The 23,171-nt window shown below is 40.5% G+C and overlaps 1 protein-coding gene across 1 annotated transcript; it reads left to right on the top strand.

The window, feature by feature from the left end:
- Nucleotides 1-138: 138 nt before the first annotated feature.
- On the top strand, nucleotides 139-23,042 carry slc2a6 (solute carrier family 2 member 6). The gene is made up of 9 exons (XM_061982105.1): nucleotides 139-281; nucleotides 362-432; nucleotides 5,459-5,730; nucleotides 7,663-7,759; nucleotides 12,885-12,984; nucleotides 13,088-13,281; nucleotides 19,425-19,600; nucleotides 19,671-19,927; nucleotides 22,665-23,042. Exons 2-9 carry the CDS (start codon nucleotides 379-381, stop codon nucleotides 23,027-23,029), a joined length of 1,515 nt encoding a protein of 504 aa, XP_061838089.1. The 5' UTR covers nucleotides 139-281; nucleotides 362-378; the 3' UTR covers nucleotides 23,030-23,042.
- The last annotated feature ends 129 nt before the right edge of the window (nucleotides 23,043-23,171 follow it).

The raw sequence follows: 23,171 nt of genomic DNA, 5'->3' as shown, positions 1-23,171 counted from the left end.
CACACAAGAGTACAAATGGAAAAACACTAGCTACTCTAAACATGACTATGAATAAAGAAAGAAGTCTTAAACATATATGCATTCTCCACAATATGATGCCATATCTTTGGACGCTGACTCAGCAATTGTCACCACAAACTCGCCGTTACGTGTAATTTGTGAAAGTCCAATGGTTCCCAGTTTTACTTTCATGTTGTGTGCGTGACCAGCTGCCAGTCTGTCATGTCCATTCCAGTCTGGACATTCCTCCCACTTCTACAGGACGCTTGTGTTCCTTCTGGGTAAATATGAACGCTTTAAAAGAAAAATTATGCTTTGTCTTGGCTGTAATGAACAGTTTTTTTGCTGAATTGTTGTACAGCCTTCCTGTGTGCTGGGATGGATGAATCAAGGCCGCTGCTGCCCAGGAGACAATCATCATCTGAATCCACGGTAAGAAAGCAAAACACACACAAAAAAAACAAAAAACTGACCAACCAACCAAAGCCAGCCAAGAGTAGAAGAATGCAGATTTACCCTTGGGCACTAATACACCCCCATACCATCACACATGCTGCCTTTTACACTTTGTGCCTAGAACAGTCCGGACAGTTTCCAAATTTTTTTTTGAAATGTGGACTCGTCAGACCACAGAACACTTTTCCACTTTGCATCAGTCCATCTCAGATGAGCTCGGGCCCAGCGAAGCGTTTCTGGGTGTTGTTGATAAATGGCTTTGGCTTTGCATAGTAGAGTTTTAACTTGCACTTACAGGTGTAGCGTCCAACTGTAGTTACTGACGGTGGTTTTCTGACGTGTTCCTGAGCCCACGTGGTGATATCCTTTACACACCGACGTGGCCTTTTGATTGATACGGAGTGGCCACACCCACGGGCGCTGAAGTGCGGCTGTTGTACTGGCTTGTGCTTTTGTAAAAACAACTAAAATTCAGTTTGAATATGTATGTTATCCATAAAGCTGTCATACATGTAATGAATGTAGGTTGTGAAAGTACAGTAATAAGCAGAGGTGGGTAGAGTAGCCAGATATTGTACTCAAGTAAGAGTACTGTTGCTTTAGAGATGTATTACTCAAGTAAAAGTAAGGAGTAGTCACCCAAATATTTACTTGAGTAAAAGTAAAAAGTATGTTGTGAAAAAACTACTCAAGTACTGAGTAACTGATGAGTAACATACACACACATATTATATATATATATATATATATATATATATATATATATATATATATATATATATATATATATATATATATATATATATATATATATATATATATATATATATATATATATACCCAACTTCGCAAATAACCCAACATGCCGACTAATAAACCCAACTAAATCTGAAATAGGTATATATCAGCAAAATAATCCTGGACAGAGTCAACACAAAAATCAAGGACAAAACACCACTCAACCAATGGAGAAATACAGCAGCAGTAATCAAATGGTTCAACAACATCCAAGACAAACAACAGCACAACTTTATCTCCTTTGATATCGAAGAATTTTACCCTTCCATCACGCAAGACCTACTGACTCAAGCACTAGACTTCGCCTCAGACTACGACTCAATCACAGGCAACGAAAGAAACATCATCATCCACGCAAAAAACTCCATTCTCATCCACAACAGTACACCATGGCAAAAAAAGAACAATGCAACATTTGACGTCACTATGGGAAGTTTTGACGGAGCAGAAACGTGTGAACTCGTTGGGAGTTTCCTCCTCTCCCAGCTCGCTAGCCTCAATCTGAACCTTGGTATTTACCGTGATGACGGACTGGCAGTGTGTCGCGCCTCGCCAAGGAGCAGCGAGAATACCAAGAAGCGCATATGCCAAATTTTCAAAGAGAACGGCCTACGGATCACGATTGAAGCCAACAAGCAAACCGTCAACTTCCTTGACGTCACTTTCAACCTGAGAAATAACAGCTACCAACCATTCACGAAACCCAACACAACACTCCAATACGTGCACCATGACAGCAACCACCCACCCACCACCACGAAAAGAATACCTACCGGAATTAATAAAAGGCTATCGATGCTGTCATCTAGCAAAGCTGAATTTGACCAAGCAACCCCCCCGTACCAAAAAGCCCTTGATGAAAGCGGATACAATTTCACCCTCACCTATGAACCCACGCCAGGAAACCAACCAAAAAAGAACAGAAAACGAAACGACATCATCTGGTACAACCCCCCATACAGCAAAAACGTCTCAACTAACATTGGACACAAATTCCTCAATCTGATTGACAAACACTTTCCCAAAGACAACACCCTAAGAAAAGTATTCAACAAGAACAACATTAAATTGAGCTACAGCTGCATGAACAATATACGATAAATTATCTCAAACCACAACAAAACAATTGCAAATGAGCCGTCGGCCCCCGGACAGAGCGACTCCAAAACCAACAAAGACTGCAACTGCCGAAAGAAACCTGATTGCCCTCTCAACGGGGGGTGCTTACAAACATCAGTTGTCTACCAATCTAAGGTAATACGCAAGGACATTAACACATCCGACACATATGTAGGATTAACCGAGGGAGAATTCAAAACCAGATGGAACAATCACAAGGCTTCTTTCAGGAACCAAAACCTGCGGAATACCACAGAACTCAGCAAACACATTTGGGACCTCAAAGACAATAATGTTGAATATTCAATAACATGGCAAATTCTTGCATCCAGCACACCTTACAATAGTGGTAATAAAAGATGCAACCTATGCTTGAAAGAGAAACTGTTTATTATTTACCATCCAGACCTGTCATCCCTCAACAAGCGCAGCGAAATTGTAACAGCATGCCGCCACAGACGGAAACACCTCCTAGGTAACACATGAGCCAATCGCCACGCCCCTACGCCAGCCTGTACCCACCCACTCTGTGCCCTATATAAACCATGGTATGTGAATGCTCCCATTAAAATCTCCTGATGATTGAGGGAACCCCCTCATGAAACAGGCCTGTAGAGATGAAATAGTCTTGTGATTTTTTTCCCCACACATACATATATTGCGCTCTACTACGGTATCGAGCACTATTTTTTGGATAACCTTATTAAGACATATATACACACACATATATATGTATATATATACAGTATATAATTTATATTTATTTATTTTGCCGTTTTTGTTTACATGTTAAAGGTGTTTTAATGAATATACATGCATGTTTAACACATATAGATTCCTTTCTTTCATGAAGACAAGAATATAAGTTGGTGTATTACCTGATTCTGATGACTTGCATTGATTGTAATCAGACAGTAGTGCTGATAACCTCCACATTTTCAAATGGAGGAGAAAAAACGTTCCTCCTTTCTGTCTAATACTACATGAAAGTGGTTGGTTTTTGGCATCTTATTTGTCCAGCTTCCATATTCGTTTTTATACACTTTACAAGAAATACATTGGCGGCAAACTCCGTAGCTTGCTAGCTTGTTTGCGCTGGCATTTCGGAGACTCTTGTTTTGAAAGCGCAGGCGCGATGGAGCGGCACTTTTATTGTGAAGACAGGAACTGTGCAGTCAGTCTTTAGGCTTTTGACGGGATGTACGGTTGAAATAAAAAAAGGGTCTTTTTTCCTTCACACTTTTGATTGATTGATTGAAACTTTTATTAGTAGATTGCACAGTACAGTACATATTCCGTACAATTGACCACTAAATGGTAACACCCCAATAAGTTTTTACCACTTGTTTAAGTCAGGTCATGTGACCGCCTGGCTCTGTTTGATTGGTCCAACGTCACCAGTGACTGCATCTGATTGGTGGAACGGAGTGAACGTCACCAGTGACTGTATTTGTTGAAACGCAGGCACTATGAAGGTCTGTCTGACAGACCAAAACAAACAAAGCGTGCATTAGCAGATCGATAAAAATTAGTAGCGAGTAGCGAGCTGAATGTAGATAAAAGTAGCGGAGTAAAAGTAGCGTTTCTTCTCTATAAATATACTCAAGTAAAAGTAAAAGTATGTTGCATTAAAACTACTCTTAGAAGTACAATTTATCCCAAAAGTTACTCAAGTAGATGTAACGGAGTAAATGTAGCGCGTTACTACCCACCTCTGGTAATAAGGTTGCTTGTGTAACGGGTCTGGACTTGTGATGAGTTTGTAGACAGCCTCCCCCCTCTCACAAACGCCTGGATAAGGGACTTCCTAACGGACCGACCCCAGAATGTGAGACTTGGCCCGCACCTCTCATCCTCCCGCACGCTGAGCATCGGCTCCCCACAGGGCTGTGTGCTGAGCCCCCTCCTCTACTGCCTTTACACCCATGACTGCAGTCCGGCCCACAGTGACAACCTTACCGTCAAGTTCGCCGACGATACCACAGTGGTCGGGCTCATCTCCAGGGGTGACGAGGCTGCCTACAGAGAGGAGGTCCTGAAGCTGACGGCCTGGTCTTCGGAGAACAACCTCGCTCTCAACACCAGCAAGACCAGAGAGATCATCGTCGACTTCAGGAGGAGCAGCACCGACCCTGCCCCCCTCTACATCAACGGCGAGCGTGTAGAGAGGGTCCACACCTTCAGGTACCTTGGAGTCCACATCTCTAATGACTTCTCCTGGACAGTCAACACCACATCAATCATCAAGAAGGCTCAGCAGCGGCTACACTTCCTTAGAGTCCTCGGGAAGTACAACCTGAAGCCTGACCTGCTGCTGACCTTCTACCGCTCGTCCATCGAGAGCCTGCTGACCTACTGTATTACGGTATGGTACGGCAGCTGCACTGCAGCAGACAGGGAGAGGCTGCAAAGAGTGGTCAAGACGGCTCAGAAGATCATCGGCCGCCCTCTCCCCTCTCTGACGGACATCTACACCTCCCGCTGCCTCAACAGAGCCAGTGCCATCATCAAGGACAGCACCCACCCTGGCTCTGACCTGTTCCACCTGCTGCCCTCTGGGAAGCGCTACAGGTGCATTAAAACCAAAACAAACAGGCTAAAGAACAGCTTCTTCCCCAGGGCCATAACCATCCTGAACGGACTGCCCCATTGTCCCTCATAACTGCCTTCTCTTCGGTGCAATAACCCATTCCACCAACCACCCTGTTTTTGTTTTGGTTTTTTTCATGTATATATTCATTTCACACCATATTCATTGCACTTCTACATTGTTTTTCTAGCATGCACACATCGCACTGTATGGAATGGCCTCAATCTCGTTACCTTGCGTAATGACAATAAAGCTGATTCTGATTCTGATTCTGATCACACAACGGACTTCTTTACAGGAGGTTTTCTTCTGAAAATTAAGTAAAAATCCCATCAGCTCCTTCTCCGGGACTCCTTGTAGCGCTCTGCTTCGTCATCAGTGTTTGAACCTGACAGTTATCGTTGCTCTTTTCTAATCATCAGATTCGTGAAGGTGTTTGACTTTTGTCCACATCATCAATGTTTGGTCTGATTTTTACACTTTTCTCTGTTCCAGCTTCGAAAATCCAATCTGCTCCTGGCGGTTTTTGCCGCCGTTTTGGGGAACTTCAACTTTGGTTATTCTTTGGTCTATCCGTCCCCCGTCCTGCCGGTGCTCCAAGGTCCTGATGCGGACCCCCGGCTGAGGATGGACACCTCCCAGGCCGCCCTGTTCGGCTCAGTCTTCATGCTGGGCGTGGCCGGCGGCGGGCTGGCGGCCATGCTGCTCACGGACCTGATCGGAAGAAAGCTGAGCATCATGGCGTCAGCAATACCTTCTGCTATTGGGTCAGATATTCTATTACGACAGTGCAGTAGATTCTAACACTGGTACATATTTGAAATATTCATATTCAAATGAAGCCAAAGCTAATCAAATGATCAGGTATTGAAAAACAGTAAGACACTTCTCTTAAATGGTATTAACCAGAGGTGTGGACTCGAGTCACATGACTTGGACTCGAGTCAGACTCGAGTCATGAATTTGATGACTTTAGACTCGACTTGACAAAATGTAAAAAGACTTGCAACTCGACTTAGACTTTAACATCAATGACTTGTGACTTCACTTGGACTTGAGCCTTTTGAATTGACATGACTTGACATGACTTGCTACTTTCCCCAAAACCCAAAGATGAAAAAGTTATTCGGGAGCGCTCCGTATTTTTCATTGTGTACTTGTCTATCAGCGTTGCGTGTGTCAGCTGGTGTGCTCTCAGTACAACAGCCAATCAAATTACATCTACTTTGTTTTCATCACACAGCATTCATCCAATCAAATTGCAGGACAACCAACGAAGAAGACATGTCCAAACCACACGCCAGTGAACAAAAAATGATACCTAAAATAATTTTGTTTGGGTATAAAAATTACGAGGTGGTCAACACAAAACGGTTTGCAGTATGCAACACATGCGGTTCCAAAATGACTGATGGAGAGGCAACAACTTCCAACTTCGTCCGGCATTTGAAGTTGCACAAAGAACGGTAAGTTTTGAATGTAAGATAACGTTTATTGGCTAAGTAACGTGACTTTTATTTGCTGTGTAGTTAAATCAGTGAGGCTGTAAACTCACTGCTAACGTTATAACGTTATTGCAAACACGGGAATCTGTTGCAGTTCACTACCTTATTCATACTTTTTGTTCAGTGATTTTTTTTAAGCAGGGTTACGTTAGTCAATATATCACACGTAACGTTAGACGGCGGTCAGCAGCACCGCGTATTTTAGCCACCTAAAAAAAGACAAAAATAGTCAAATAAAGGTCAGTTCAAATGTATACTATATTATGAATATGTGTACCGTTTTAGCTAGCTTTCTGACATACTGTTGGTTGTTTACCTCAGTGGTCCCCAACCACCGGGCCGCGGCCCGGTACTGGTCCGTGGATCGATTGGTATCGGGCCGCACAAGAATTTTTTTTTTTTTTTCTTTTTTTAATTAAATCAACATAAAAAACACAAGATACACTTACAAGTAGTGCACCAACCCAAAACAACTCTCTCCCCCCTTTTGTTCTGGGCATTGAACATGAAGACTCTTCCTTCACTGTTCCGAGTGGCCATGAGAGTCTTGGCAGTGCCTGCCTCCAGTGCTCCAGTGGAGCGAGTTTTCAGCCATGGTGGCATCATACTACGCCCCCATCGTGCACAAATGACTGACAGACTCTTGGCTAATTTGGTCTTTTGCAAATGCAATGCAGCATAGGGCCCTGACATATAAAAAGTACAACTTTTTTGTTATGTTCACGTATATGTCATGTTTTTTCAATGTTAACACTTTTGTACAAATAAGTACATTTGCACTTTATTTTTCAATGTGTTTGTTCTGTAAAGGAATGAGTTAATGTTTAAAATGACTTGTTAATAGTGCTATTATAAAGTGCAATGTCAGCACAATTTTCTTTCCTGCAATTTAAAATGCACTTGTTTTAATAAATAAATACAGCGTTTGAAAAGCATACACAATCTGTGTTAATATATTAGTCTGTGGTTAAAAGGACTTGAAAGGACTCGAAACTCAAAATGCAGGACTTAGGACTTGACTTGAGACTTTCCAGTGTTGACTTTGGACTTGACTCGGGGCTTGCCTGTCTTGACTCGGGACTTGACTCGGACTTGAGGGCAAAGACTTGAGACTTACTTGTGACTTGCAAAACAATGACTTGGTCCCACCTCTGGTATTAACTTTTTAATGTATTCTTAATGTGTGTGTTTCAGTTACCTGTTAATGGGAGGGGCTACAGAGCTGTGGATGCTCCACCTTGGCCGTATCCTCACAGGTGTTGCCGGCGGGGTGACATCAGCATCCATTCCTGTAGGTTACCATGGTTACAGTGGCTTTGTTTGTGCAATATTCAGCACTAATGATGATGCAGTTTATGGCAAAGTCTTAAAGCAGGACTTGAATAGAAATAATATACAATACAGTGCAAAGGACAATTTGTTTCATTTAATTTTCTTGTTGTTTTTAAGGCATTTTGCTTGTGTTAAAACATGGTTATGCCAGATGACTCATATTCATTCAGAATTGTTAGGGCCCGCATGGCCCATTGCAAAAGGACTCCCGAAGGGAGTCCTTATGCAATGGGACATAAGGACCTATTGTTTTTCTAAGGTTTTATTATTATTATTTTTCTTCCGCCGCCTCTTTGAGCACTAATTTGACCCACTTAACATGCTTCAAAACTCACCATATTTGACCCACCCATCAGGACCTGCGAAAATTGTCTTTTAATAAAAAAAACGCACCCCAAAACTCAAAATTGCGCTCTAGCGCCCCCTAGGAAAAAAAAAACTAGACTGCCTATACCTCCCACTAGGAAGGTCGGAGAGACATGAAACAAAAACTTCTATGTAGGTCTGACTTATACCTAGTTTTCATAATTGTATATCCTCGGGCAAAAATCAACAGGAAGTTGGGAATTCCCCCTTCAAGACAAAAAAGTACTAAAAACAGTCACTTTTGCCTCTTTGAGCTGTAATTTGACCCCCTTAACATGCTTCAAAACTCACCATATTTGACCCACCCATCAGGACCTGCGAAAATTGTCTTTTAATAAAAAAAACGAACCCCAAAACTCACAATTGCGCTCTAGCGCCCCCTAGGAAAAATAAAACTAGACTGCCTATATCTCCCACTAGGAAGGTCGGAGAGACATGAAACAAAAACTTCTATGTAGGTCTGACTTATACCTAGTTTTCATAATTGTATATCCTCGGGCAAAAATCAACAGGAAGTTGGGAATTCCCCCTTCAAGACAAAAAAGTACTAAAAACAGTCACTTTTGCCTCTTTGAGCTGTAATTTGACCCCCTTAACATGCTTCAAAACTCACCATATTTGACCCACCCATCAGGACCTGCGAAAATTGTCTTTTAATAAAAAAACCGAACCCCAAAACTCAAAATTGCGCTCTAGCGCCCCCTAGGAAAAAAAAAACTAGACTGCCTATATCTCCCACTAGGAAGGTCGGAGAGACATGAAACAAAAACTTCTATGTAGGTCTGACTTATACCTAGTTTTCATTATTGTATATCCTCGTGCAAAAATCAACAGGAAGTTGGCAATTCCCCCTTCAAGACAAAAAAGTACTAAAAACAGTCACTTTTGCCTCTTTGAGCTGTAATTTGACCCCCTTAACATGCTTCAAAACTCACCAAACTGAACACACACATCAAGACTGGTTATTTCTGTTTCTTAACACGGCCAAGCCAAACAAAAAAATAATACATTTGCCCTGACAGAAAAAAAAAAAAGTCCCATTAAGAAGATGCCATTTTTGATTCCATTTTACTTAACATTAATGAGTATTTTGTGTTGGATTTCAATTTAGACTACCAGCTTACAATATTATATTTGTCCAGCTACTTTCTCCCCCTTTGAAGCATGCAATGAAATGTAACATCTTCATATATTTTCTAACGGGGTGGCTATAAAGTTAATATTTACTGCATATTTCATTTATTACTGAATTAAAATATGTATTTTTTTTTAATAGCAGTTTTTCAAATAGAAAAATATTTGATTAAACACAACAAAAGTATTAATAATATTTGACAGTTATAGTACATTCAAAATATTAAGTTGTTTAAAGTAGAACATATATTTACAACGGTTTCTAAGAAGATTCCATGTTTTGTCATTCGTACTTAAAGTGAGCAATGCATCAAAATCAGTGTTGGTGACAATTAAATGCCTAATAATAATAATAACATGCAAATACTACTTTAAGTTTATTTTATGGAAGTTATTTAATTTGAGGGGGGTATATGGACACACCAGCTTTTAAAGAGTAAAAAACAACAACAATAGTTAATATTTGCAGTACATTTTAAAGAACATCTCGCTTAAAATGGAAAAATATATTAACATATATTTTTATTGGAGTTATTTTAATATAAAAACGTTTGTCAACAGGCTTTTAGGAGAACAAATGAAGAGAAAACAGTATTAATATTTGACAGCTATAGTCCCTGCCTTCCGCCCGAGTGAAGATGGGCTCCAGCCCCCAACCCTCGTCCCCTCCCCTGTCAACCCTAAAAAGATGGCTCGGAGGATAGTTATAGCACATTCAAATATCAACTTGAATAAAAGTAGAAAAAATATAAATATGTTATTTTTACAACAGTTTTTGGAAGGTTCACATTTTTTTGTCATTAAGACCTCAAGTTTTGCTTCTTTTTTTTTAAATACGACACTGTTGAAAAGTGAACAATGGATTAAAATCGGGGCTAATAATCATAATAAACAACAACATGCAGCTACTAATTGAAATATATTTGATGGCTATCTAATTGGGTTTAAAATGTAGACAAATACATACACACATACATACATGCATACATATACATATACACACATATATGTACATGCATCCATATATATATATATATACATATATGTATGTATATATATACATATATATATACACATATACTGTATATATACATATATATAAACACACACATACACATATATATATACATACATACATACATGCATACACACACACATATATGCATGCATACATATACATACATATAAACATATACATATATATATATACATATACATATACATATACATATACATATACATACATACATACATACAGTCGAGGTTTCTGTGGTTTATCGTTATACAGTGCTCAATACTAGGGTAAAGCGGAATATACGTTAGGTCAGGAAAAATCACAGAGGCTATTTCATCCCTACAAGCCTGTTTCGCAGGTTTCCCATTTTTTTATAAAATCCCCTGACGAGGAGGCGTGTAGGGATGAAATAGCCTCTGTTTTTTTCCTGACCTAATGTGTGTGTGTATATATATATATATATATATATGTATTTATACCATACTTGCCAACCCTCCCGAATTTTCCGGGAGACTCCCGAAATTCAGCGCCTGTCCCGAAAACCTCCCGGGACAAATATTCTCCCGAAAATCTCCCGATTTTCAGCCGGAGCTGGAGGCCACGCCCCCTCCAGCTCCATGCGGACCTGAGTGAGGACAGCCTTTTTTACCGATGGGAGGACAACAGGGTGACAAGAAATAAATCATCCAGACGAGAGATAAATTGTATTATTATGTTTATCTTACCTAAAAATAAATATATTTATTAATTAAAAAAAAAAAAAAAACGAAATACATTTTTACTATATTTTGCTAAAAACATCAAAATTAATTGTATTTTTATTTGTATTTTTTCTGACTCCTTATTACATCCAGCCATAGAATTATACATTAAAATAAACATATTTGAAATAATTAATTTTCTCATCCACCCCCGGGGCCTTGCCGGGGGTGGATGAGATCCGCCCGGAGTTCCTTAAGGCTCTGGATGTTGTGGGGCTGTCTTGGTTGACAAGACTCTGCAGCATCGCGTGGACATCGGGGGCGGTACCTCTGGATTGGCAGACCGGGGTGGTGGTTCCTCTCTTTAAAAAGGGGAACCGGAGGGTGTGTTCTAACTATCGTGGGATCACACTCCTCAGCCTTCCCGGTAAGGTCTATTCAGGTGGACTGGAGAGGAGGCTACGCCGGATAGTCGAACCTCGGATTCAGGAGGAACAGTGTGGTTTTCGTCCTGGTCGTGGAACTGTGGACCAGCTCTATACTCTCGGCAGGGTCCTTGAGGGTGCATGGGAGTTTGCCCAACCAGTCTACATGTGCTTTGTGGACTTGGAGAAGGCATTCGACCGTGTCCCTCGGGAAGTCCTGTGGGGAGTGCTCAGAGAGTATGGGGTTTCGGACTGTCTGATTGTGGCGGTCCGCTCCCTGTATGATCAGTGTCAGAGCTTGGTTCGCATTGCCGGCAGTAAGTCGGACACGTTTCCGGTGAGGGTTGGACTCCGCCAAGGCTGCCCTTTGTCACCGATTCTGTTCATAACTTTTATGGACAGAATTTCTAGGCACAGTCAAGGCGTTGAGGGGATCCGGTTTGGTGGCTGCAGGATTAGGTCTCTGCTTTTTGCAGATGATTTGGTCCTGATGGCTTCATCTGGCCAGGATCTTCAGCTCTCACTGGATCGGTTCGCAGCCGAGTGTGAAGCGACTGGGATGAGAATCAGCACCTCCAAGTCCGAGTCCATGGTTCTCGCCCGGAAAAGGGTGGAGTGCCATCTCCGGGTTGGGGAGGAGATCTTGCCCCAAGTGGAGGAGTTCAAGTACCTCGGAGTCTTGTTCACGAGTGAGGGAAGAGTGGATCGTGAGATCGACAGGCGGATCGGTGCGGCGTCTTCAGTAATGCGGACGCTATATCGATCCGTTGTGGTGAAGAAGGAGCTGAGCCGGAAGGCAAAGCTCTCAATTTACCGGTCGATCTACGTTCCCATCCTCACCTATGGTCATGAGCTTTGGGTTATGACCAAAAGGACAAGATCACGGGTACAAGCGGCCGAAATGAGTTTCCTCCGCCGGGTGGCGGGGCTCTCCCTTAGAGATAGGGTGAGAAGCTCTGCCATCCGGGGGGAGCTCAAAGTAAAGCCGCTGCTCCTCCACATGGAGAGGAGCCAGATGAGGTGGTTCGGGCATCTGGTCAGGATGCCACCCGAGCGCCTCCCTAAGGAGGTGTTTAGGGCATGTCCGACCGGTAGGAGGCCACGAGGAAGACCCAGGACACGTTGGGAAGACTATGTCTCCCGGCTGGCCTGGGAACGCCTCGGGGTCCCACAGGAAGAGCTGGACGAAGTGGCTGGGGAGAGGGAAGTCTGGGCTTCCCTGCTTAGGCTGCTGCCCCCGCGACCCGACCTCGGATAAGCGGAAGAAGATGGATGGATGGATGGATGGATAGTTATAATAGCTCATTTGTCTTTTTCTTTAAAATATGGATATTTTAATAAAACATTTTTTAAGATATCAGCTTTTGACCTCCTTCAATAGTCATTTTATGTTACCTGACCACTTCCTGCTTCAGTGAGTCCTACAGGTGTGTTTCTGTGCAGGTGTACATCTCAGAGATCTCCCATAAATCCCTGAGAGGAACACTGGGCTCCTGCCCTCAGTTCACTGCCGTGTTTGGAGCATTGGTGCTCTATGCTCTAGGTAGTTCGTCCTACTTTTTCTTCAATAATACAGTGCAAACATTGCAGGAGGAAGTCTTCTGTTGGTGTGTATGACGTGTGTGTGTGTGTGTGTGTGTGTGCAGGTCTTGTGTTACCTTGGCGGTGGCTTGCAGTGGTCGGGGGGGTGCCAGCATTGCTGATGGTGGTCCTGCTGGTCTTCATGCCCGACTCCCCCAGAAGGCTGCTGAGCCTGGAGAGAGAGCAGCAGGCTGAGCTGGCTCTGCGCTGGCTGAGAGGAGCGGACTACGACGTGCAGAGCGAGCTTGATGCCATTAAGGTGACCCATACAAGATACACTCAGTTGGCTACTACACACTCTCTCACGCATTGGATGATTTATTTCTTTAATTCAATGGATATCAGCTCCTTCTTCATCTCAGTTAGGTCCATTTCTAGGATGTTACTTACTGACCAATGAAGACTGGTGGTGGCATACTTGCCAACCCTCCCGGATTTTCCGGGAGACTCCCGAAATTCAGCGCCTCTCCCGAAAACCTCCCGGGACAAATTTTCTCCCGAAAATCTCCCGAAATTCAGGCGGAGCTGGAGGCCACGCCCCCTCCAGCTCCATGCGGACCTGAGTGACGTGTTGACAGCCTGTTCACAACATTGCGTAAACGGCAATGTTGTGACACTTTTAAACAGGACAATACTGCCATCTACTGTACATGCATATGTGACCCACCCATAATGTGTCACATTTTTGTGTTGATTTATTTAGTTTATTTTGTGGTTTGAATTCGTTTTTGGAGCTGTCATTACACATTTATCAGTATTCACATTGGTCAGTAGGGGGCAGTAGGGCGTTTCTTCCCAATTGAATGCTATCACCTGCAGACCGGAAGTGTCTTGTCATTCTGATGAGCGCGACCAGTCTGTGAACAATTGAAACGTACTGTGTGCTTTTTCCTTCTGCATAACAGGTTAGTTTTGGTGAATCAACTCACTGAATAATATCCATGTGATCTTTATAAGTTTAAGTACACATTCTGATGGTGGAGCCTAACTCTAAAGTGTTTGTGAGTTGTAGTTTGTATTTGTGAATGAATCCAGTGCACAGCTGCAGTAATCAATACAAAAAAGGCGACGTGAGTGCGCAATGTTTATGTAGGAACTTCTGATCCTAATTCAGACTCCCAAATTAGAGCTCCCGTTTTCTTATTGATTTTATAATGTATATTTGTATAATGTGTGTGTTCTGAAATAGTGACAGAGAATAGAACAAGGATGGCCAATTCAACCCTTAACTCAACAATGAGTAGATGAGTGTTATGTGTGTGTGTATATGTGTAAATAAATGAACACTGAAATGCAAGTATTTCTTTATACCGTATTTTCCGCACCATAAGGCGCCCTGGGTTATAAGCCGCGCCTTCAATGAACGGCATATTTCAAAACTTTGTCCACCTATAAGCTGCCCGGTGTTGTAAGCCGCATCTAACTGCGCTAAAGGAATGTCAAAAAAACAGTCAGATAGGTCAGTCAAACTTTAATAATATATTAAAAACCAGCGTTCTAACAACTCTGTTCACTCCCAAAATGTACGCAAATGTGCAATCACAAACATACGTATATCAACATGGACAGAGCTGCGTGAAAAAAGCCACCCGGCCTCTTCGCGTAAACTTAAACTTACCTTAACCACTCGCTCATCTTTTCTTCATCCATCCCTTCGAGTTAGCTTTTATGATGACGCCGGCTGGAAAGGTCTCTTTTGGCAAGGTCTTCCTTTTGAATATCACCATGGGTGGAAGTTTCTGGCCATTAGCATGGCAAGCTCGAACCACAGTGAAGGATGACTTCTCATTCCCTGTGGTGCGAATATTCACCGTACGTGCTCCCGTTGTATCCACGGTGCGGTTCACAGGAATATCAGTTGCTGTGAAATAGTAATCCGTGTGCGGATGGAGAGATTGCGTCTTTTCATGAACCGGATCCTTGTCGCTTTGTAGGAGCCATTTTGTGGTCTTTACAGATGTAAACACACAAAGGAAATGAAACGTACGGTGATATCCGCGCGCTTTTTCTTCTTCTACGCGGGCGGGTGGTTGCTTACAGTAGAAGAAGAAGCGCTTCCTGTTCTATGGGGGCGGGTGCTTACCTTGGCGGTTGCTTGCGTAGAAGAAGAAGCGCTTCCTGTTCTACCGGGAAAAAAGATGGCGGCTGTTTACCGAAGTTGCGAGACCGAAACTTTATGAAAATGAATCTTAATATTTATCCATATATAAAGCGCACCGGGTTATAAGGCGCACTGTCAGCTTTTGAGAAAATTTGTGGTTTTTAGGTGCGCCTTATAGTGCGGAAAATACGGTATATATATATATATATATATATATATATATATATATATATATATGTAATAAAAAATATATATATATATATAGCTAGAATTCACTGAAAGTCAAGTATTTCTTATATATATATATATATATATATATGTATATATATATATATATATATATATATATCTTAACCACGCCCCCGACCATGCCCCCCGCCCCACCCCGACCACGCCCCCCACCTCCCGAAATCGGAGGTCTCAAGGTTGGCAAGTATGGGTGGTGGTCAAGCTAGCTCTGACTACGAGGCATCATTTAGTCTTTCTCGACCACCAAATGTCCTATGCTTGAGTTGTTTTCCGCTGTACGAAAGTATAAACCATTCTTCAGACTCCCTCGAGAGGTTAAAAAGGGCTAAATTTGCAGAAACGACGACGAGAAAATCATGCAGCTCACAATCGAGACCAAACTTGGCAAAATATGGCCCCGGGGGCCACATGCAGTCCGTTAAGATTTTCTTTAAAAAATACAATAAAATTGTTTTTTTTTTAAATGTATTTATTTATTTTTGTCCTGTCCAGCTTCTCAGGCAAATCATATAGTAGATGTAGATGCCCATGTCGGCTGTTCACATTCACTTTACAAAAGAGAAGTGTGAGATACTTCTCTTGTTGCCTTATTTGTATCCGACTTTATTAAATGTATTTATATTATCATTTGGTGCAGCCGGGCCGGAGCAGGAGGGGATAGAAAGAGGAAAAAAATGAAGACAGAGGGGGAAATTGTGGGGACAAGAGGGGGATTAGACAGAGAGACAAAAACAACAACAGCAAACACAACAACAACAATAGAGCAACATCAGCAAATAGGATATGTACAAATATGATGGTAAAAGTGATAGCAAAGAAGATTTTCTACATAATTGTTTTAGACCTTTAACATCTAAACTGTATTTGCCATTATGATGCGCAGTGTTTTTAAATGACCGGAAGTATTGAACTAAACAAAGTATTTCAATGGTTATGTAAATGGTAAATGGGTTATACTGTCATGACTTGGTCCGGGGTGTTTGCTTTTCCGGGATGCAACGGAAAGTTGGCACGGGCGAGACGGGAATGAAGGTACATGATTTATTTAATATATCAAAAAAAAGTGCAAACGAAAAGCGCGCACAGTGGCGGAGAATAAACTATGAAACCAAAAGACTATAGCAAAAAAGTACAAACGAAAAGCACGCACAATGGCGGAGAACAAACTATGAAACCAAAAAGATTATAAACATGGAACAAAAACTTACTTGGCTTGGACAAAAATAGTTGCATGAAGAATGGACATGGAAAGAATGGACAGAGCATAAATGTGGAGGTCGTCAGAACGACAAACTGAAAAGAATGAACTTAAATACTATGGACATGATTAGTGAAAGCAGGTGCGTGACGTGACAGGTGAAAACTAATGGTTGCTATGGTGACAATCAAGAGTGCACAATGAGTCCAAATGTGGAACAGGTAAAACTAATGGGGTAATCATGGAAACGACACAAGGGAGTGAAAAGACAGAAACTAAAGAGTCCTATAACTAAACAAAACATGACTTAAAACAAAACATGATTACACAGACATGACATATACTTGTATAGAGCTTTTCTACCTTCAAGGTACTCAAAGCGCTTTGACACTATTTCCTTATTCACCCATTCACACACACATACACAATGTTGACATCTGTTGTTATATTTTGATAAATAATCATAAATGAATCTTTTAGCACATACACAATGTTGACATCTATAGTTATATTTTGATAAACAATCATAAATGAATATTTCAGCACATACACAATGTTGACATCTATAGTTATATTTTCATAAACAATCATAAATGAATCTTTCAGCACATACGCAATGTTGACATCTGTCGTTATATTTTGATAAATAATCATAAATGAATCTTTTAGCACATACACAATGTTGACATCTGTCGTTATATTTTGATAAATAATCATAAATGAATCTTTTAGCACATACACAATGTTGACATCTGTCGTTATATTTTGATAAACAATCATAAATGAATCTTTCAGCACATACACAATGTTGACATCTATAGTTATATTTTGATAAACAATCATAAATGAATATTTCAGCACATACACAATGTTGACATCTATAGTTATATTTTGATAAACAATCATAATGACTATTTCAGCACGTACACAATGTTGACATCTGTCGTTATATTTTGATAAATAATCATAAATGAATTTTTCAGCACGTACACAATGTTGACATCTGTCGTTATATTTTGATAAATAATCATAAATGAATTTTTCAGCACGTACACAATGTTGACATCTATAGTTATATTTTGATAAACAATCATAAATGAATCTTTCAGCACATACACAATGTTGACATCTATAGTTATATTTTGATAAACAATCATAAATGAATTTTTCAGCACATACACAATGTTGACATCTATGGTTATATTTTGATAAACAATCATAAATGAATCTTTCAGCACATACACAATGTTGACATCTATGGTTATATTTTGATAAACAATCATAAATGAATATTTCAGCACATACACAATGTTGACATCTATAGTTATATTTTGATAAATAATCATAAATGAATCTTTCAGCACATACACAATGTTGACATCTGTAGTTATATTTTGATAAATAATCATAAATGAATCTTTCAGCACATACACAATGTTGACATCTGTCGTTATATTTTGATAAACAATCATAAATGAATATTTCAGCACATACACAATGTTGACATCTGTCGTTATATTTTGATAAATAATCATAAATGAATCTTTCAGCACGTACACAATGTTGACATCTATAGTTATATTTTGATAAACAATCATAAATGAATCTTTCAGCACATACACAATGTTGACATCTATGGTTATATTTTGATAAACAATCATAAATGAATCTTTCAGCACATACACAATGTTGACATCTATAGTTATATTTTGATAAACAATCATGAATGAATCTTTCAGCACATACACAATGTTGACATCTATGGTTATATTTTGATAAATAATCATAAATGAATCTTTCAGTACATACACAATGTTGACATCTATACTTATATTTTGATAAACAATCATAAATGAATATTTCAGCACATACACAATGTTGACATCTATAGTTATATTTTGATAAACAATCATAAATGAATATTTCAGCACATACACAATGTTGACATCTATAGTTATATTTTGATAAACAATCATAAATGAATCTTTCAGCACATACACAATGTTGACATCTATAGTTATATTTTGATAAACAATCATAAATAAATTTTTCAGCACATACACAATGTTGACATCTATAGTTATATTTTGATAAACAACCATAAATTATTTTTTCAGCACATACACAATGTTGACATCTATAGTTATATTTTGATAAACAATCATAAATGAATTTTTCAGCACATACACAATGTTGACATCTATAGTTATATTTTGATAAATAATCATAAATGAATATTTCAGCACATACACAATGTTGACATCTATAGTTATATTTTGATAAACAATCATAAATAAATTTTTCAGCACATACACAATGTTGACATCTATAGTTATATTTTGATAAACAATCATAAATTAATTTTTCAGCACATACACAATGTTGACATCTATAGTTATACTTTGATAAAGACGAGGAAAATACGCGACTAGTAAACGGCCATCAAAAGCATCAAACATGGTATCTTAGACGCGTAGTTAAATCATGAAATACAATCTTACCTGAGCAAAAACGATACATATTTATCCAGGAGAGTCTTGATACCAATGACCTTGACCCAGTCACACACCAAGAAGTTGTAGACCTCCATGCTTTTACAAGTTTCCATCTAGAGCACAATAGTTCCATATGTTTGGGAACTCGCTTAACAGATAATCCTTGATATCAAATATTTTTTTGATGAAAGTTTAGGGATAAAGTTTAGTTTTTTTTGCTTTTTGCAGGAAGATTTAAGCCTCTTTTGTACTCCGATAGTTCGCCATCTTAGCTTGGTCGACCACCACTTGGTTTTCACTTCCTGGAAGAAGTCTCGTGTGGAAATACCAACAATTCAGACGTGTTTTGTCCCCTGCAGCTCAGTGTCAGCCTGCAGAGACATCTCCCATGGTCCCAGCTGGCCAAGCCAGTCTACTACCGGCCGATCATCATCTCCGTGGTGATGCGTTTGCTGCAGCAACTCACCGGCATCAGTCCCATTCTAGTCTACTTGCAGCCCATTTTTGCTCAGAGCAACGTCTCGCTGGATCCTGGGTACGAAATGCTGGTACGCACCTTTTAAGGATAATCAGTGAGAGTATTTCAAACCGTCTGTGTCTCTCAGGTATGACGCTGTAATCGTGGGCTTGGTTCGCCTCCTTTCCGTTACCGTGGCAGCGGTTTTGATGGACAAGGCCGGGCGTAAAGTTCTCCTGTACACCTCAAGCTTCCTGATGTTCTTGTCCACCCTGACCCTGACCATGATTTCCTTCAATGCGCCTCACCTACCTGGCCCCGGACCCTCCAACCTCACTCTAAGTGCTTTACACACCACAGCTGCAGGCCCCATTCCACTTATCAGCGTTATGGTATTCATTTTTGGTGAGTCATGAAAGCTGGCTGAAATTATTCAAATCAATCAAAAAATTCTGAATTTTAAAAAACAAAGTAAAAAAAAATCACAAGACTAAATAGTCCAAATATAATGAGAGTAAAGTTGTAAGGTACAGTCGTCACCGCTTCAAATCTCACGGCTTCACCCCATTGCAGGTTTTTCTTTCAATTTAAAGCATATACATGTTTTTTTTATTCATGTATTACTGTAACAAGCAAAGTTAGTTATAAAAGTGTACTATTATATCCAGATTATTATTGTGTTGCTTTTCCGGGCTGCAACGGAAAGTTGGCGCGGGCGAGACGGGAATGAAGGTACATGATTTATTTTTTTTAACTATAAATACAAAAAAAAGGATCAAACAAAAACGCGCACAGTGGCGGAGAATAAACTATGAAACCAAAAGACTATAGCAAAAAAGTACAAATGAAAAGCACGCACAGTGGCGGAGAACAAACTATGAAAAACAAAAAGACTATAAACATGGAACCAAAACTTACTTTGACAAGGGACATGAAGCAGGATCTTAGAGGAATGGACAGAGCATAAATGTGGTGTGATGAAAAACAAATAGACTATAAACATGGAACAAAAACTTACTTGGCTTGGACAAAAATGGTTGCATGAAGAATGGACATGGAAAGATGGACAGAGCCTAAATGTGGTGAGGTCGTCAGGACGAAGAACAGAAAGTGAATGAACTTAAATACTATGGACATGATTAGTGAAGGCAGGTGCGTGACTCAAAACGTGAAACAGGTGCGTGACGTGACAGGTGAAAACTAATGGTTGCTATGGTGACCAGACAAGGGAGTGAAAAGACAGAAACTAAACAAAACATGACTTAAAACAAAACATGATAATACAGACATGACAACAATACATTATAGTGAATAATATACATAATAATTTACTTGATAGTATGATGTATTATGCTGTTTATTATATACAGGTAAAAGCCAGTAAATTAGAATATTTTGAAAAACTTGATTTATTTCAGTAATTGCATTCAAAAGGTGTAACTTGTACATTATATTTATTCATTGCACACAGACTGATGCATTCAAATGTTTATTTCATTTAATTTTGATGATTTGAAGTGGCAACAAATGAAAATCCAAAATTCCGTGTGTCACAAAATTAGAATATTACTTAAGGCTAATACAAAAAAGGGATTTTTAGAAATGTTGGCCAACTGAAAAGTATGAAAATGAAAAATATGAGCATGTACAATACTCAATACTTGGTTGGAGCTCCTTTTGCCTCAATTACTGCGTTAATGCGGCGTGGCATGGAGTCGATGAGTTTCTGGCACTGCTCAGGTGTTATGAGAGCCCAGGTTGCTCTGATAGTGGCCTTCAACTCTTCTGCGTTTTTGGGTCTGGCATTCTGCATCTTCCTTTTCACAATACCCCACAGATTTTCTATGGGGCTAAGGTCAGGGGAGTTGGCGGGCCAATTTAGAACAGAAATACCATGGTCCGTAAACCAGGCACGGGTAGATTTTGCGCTGTGTGCAGGCGCCAAGTCCTGTTGGAACTTGAAATCTCCATCTCCATACAGCAGGTCAGCAGCAGGAAGCATGAAGTGCTCTAAAACTTGCTGGTAGACGGCTGCGTTGACCCTGGATCTCAGGAAACAGAGTGGACCGACACCAGCAGATGACATGGCACCCCAAACCATCACCCAACCATGCAAATTTTGCATTTCCTTTGGAAATCGAGGTCCCAGAGTCTGGAGGAAGACAGGAGAGGCACAGGATCCACGTTGCCTGAAGTCTAGTGTAAAGTTTCCACCATCAGTGATGGTTTGGGGTGCCATGTCATCTGCTGGTGTCGGTCCACTCTGTTTCCTGAGATCCAGGGTCAACGCAGCCGTCTACCAGCAAGTTTTAGAGCACTTCATGCTTACTGCTGCTGACCTGCTCTATGGAGATGGAGATTTCAAGTTCCAACAGGACTTGGCGCCTGCACACAGCGCAAAATCTACCCGTGCCTGGTTTACGGACCATGGTATTTCTGTTCTAAATTGGCCCGCCAACTCCCCTGACCTTAGCCCCATAGAAAATCTGTGGGGTATTGTGAAAAGGAAGATGCAGAATGCCAGACCCAAAAACGCAGAAGAGTTGAAGGCCACTATCAGAGCAACCTGGGCTCTCATAACACCTGAGCAGTGCCAGAAACTCATCGACTCCATGCCACGCCGCATTAACGCAGTAATTGAGGCAAAAGGAGCTCCAACCAAGTATTGAGTATTGTACATGCTCATATTTTTCATTTTCATACTTTTCAGTTGGCCAACATTTCTAAAAATCCCTTTTTTGTATTAGCCTTAAGTAATATTCTAATTTTGTGACACACGGAATTTTGGATTTTCATTTGTTGCCACTTCAAATCATCAAAATTAAATGAAATAAACATTTGAATGCATCAGTCTGTGTGCAATGAATAAATATAATGTACAAGTTACACCTTTTGAATGCAATTACTGAAATAAATCAAGTTTTTCAAAATATTCTAATTTACTGGCTTTTACCTGTATATTGTAAGAAAAAGTCATAATAAAATCCTATTATATTTTTACAAAAACACATTTTTTAAATTCTGAGATAAATTGTCAAACATTGCAAGAAAAAAAGTGGAAATAGTGTGTATCTTTAATACATGCAGAAACATTTATTTTGATGTGTTGTATACTAAATGTTTCATTGTCTTTGTCTCCTAGGATACGCCATGGGTTGGGGGCCCATCACCTGGCTGCTGATGTCAGAGGTGTTACCTCTCGTGGTCAGGGGCGTGGCCTCGGGCCTGTGCGTGATGGTCAGCTGGTTGACGGCCTTTGCCCTCACCGACGCCTTCACACACCTGGTGGACAGGTACGGCCTGTACGTGCCGTACCTTTTCTTCACCGTGGTGTGCGTCCTGTGCCTGCTCTTCACCGCCGTCTGCGTCCCGGAGACTCGCGGCCGCTCACTGGAGGAAATAGAGAACTATTTCAGGACACGGAGGTTTACCATTGAGTGTGAATATTCCAATGGGGGGCAACATCCATTTCCTACCGCTTGTCCCTCTCGGGGACAAGATGAATAAATATGCAACTGCATGTCCATGTGTCGGTCCTGTGATTGACAGCTGATCCGTCCAAGGTGTCAGCTTCCTTGTGGCCATCAACATCTTGATGAGTTTGGAATTGAAATGTACGACTCCATAATGCAAATATGATTCATACGTA

The sequence above is a fragment of the Nerophis lumbriciformis genome, linkage group LG24 (genome assembly GCF_033978685.3).
Source record: "Nerophis lumbriciformis linkage group LG24, RoL_Nlum_v2.1, whole genome shotgun sequence".
Taxonomy (NCBI): Eukaryota; Metazoa; Chordata; class Actinopteri; order Syngnathiformes; family Syngnathidae; genus Nerophis; species Nerophis lumbriciformis.
The sequence above is the reverse complement of the archived record's forward strand: the minus strand, read 5'-3'. Positions and strand labels throughout refer to the sequence as shown.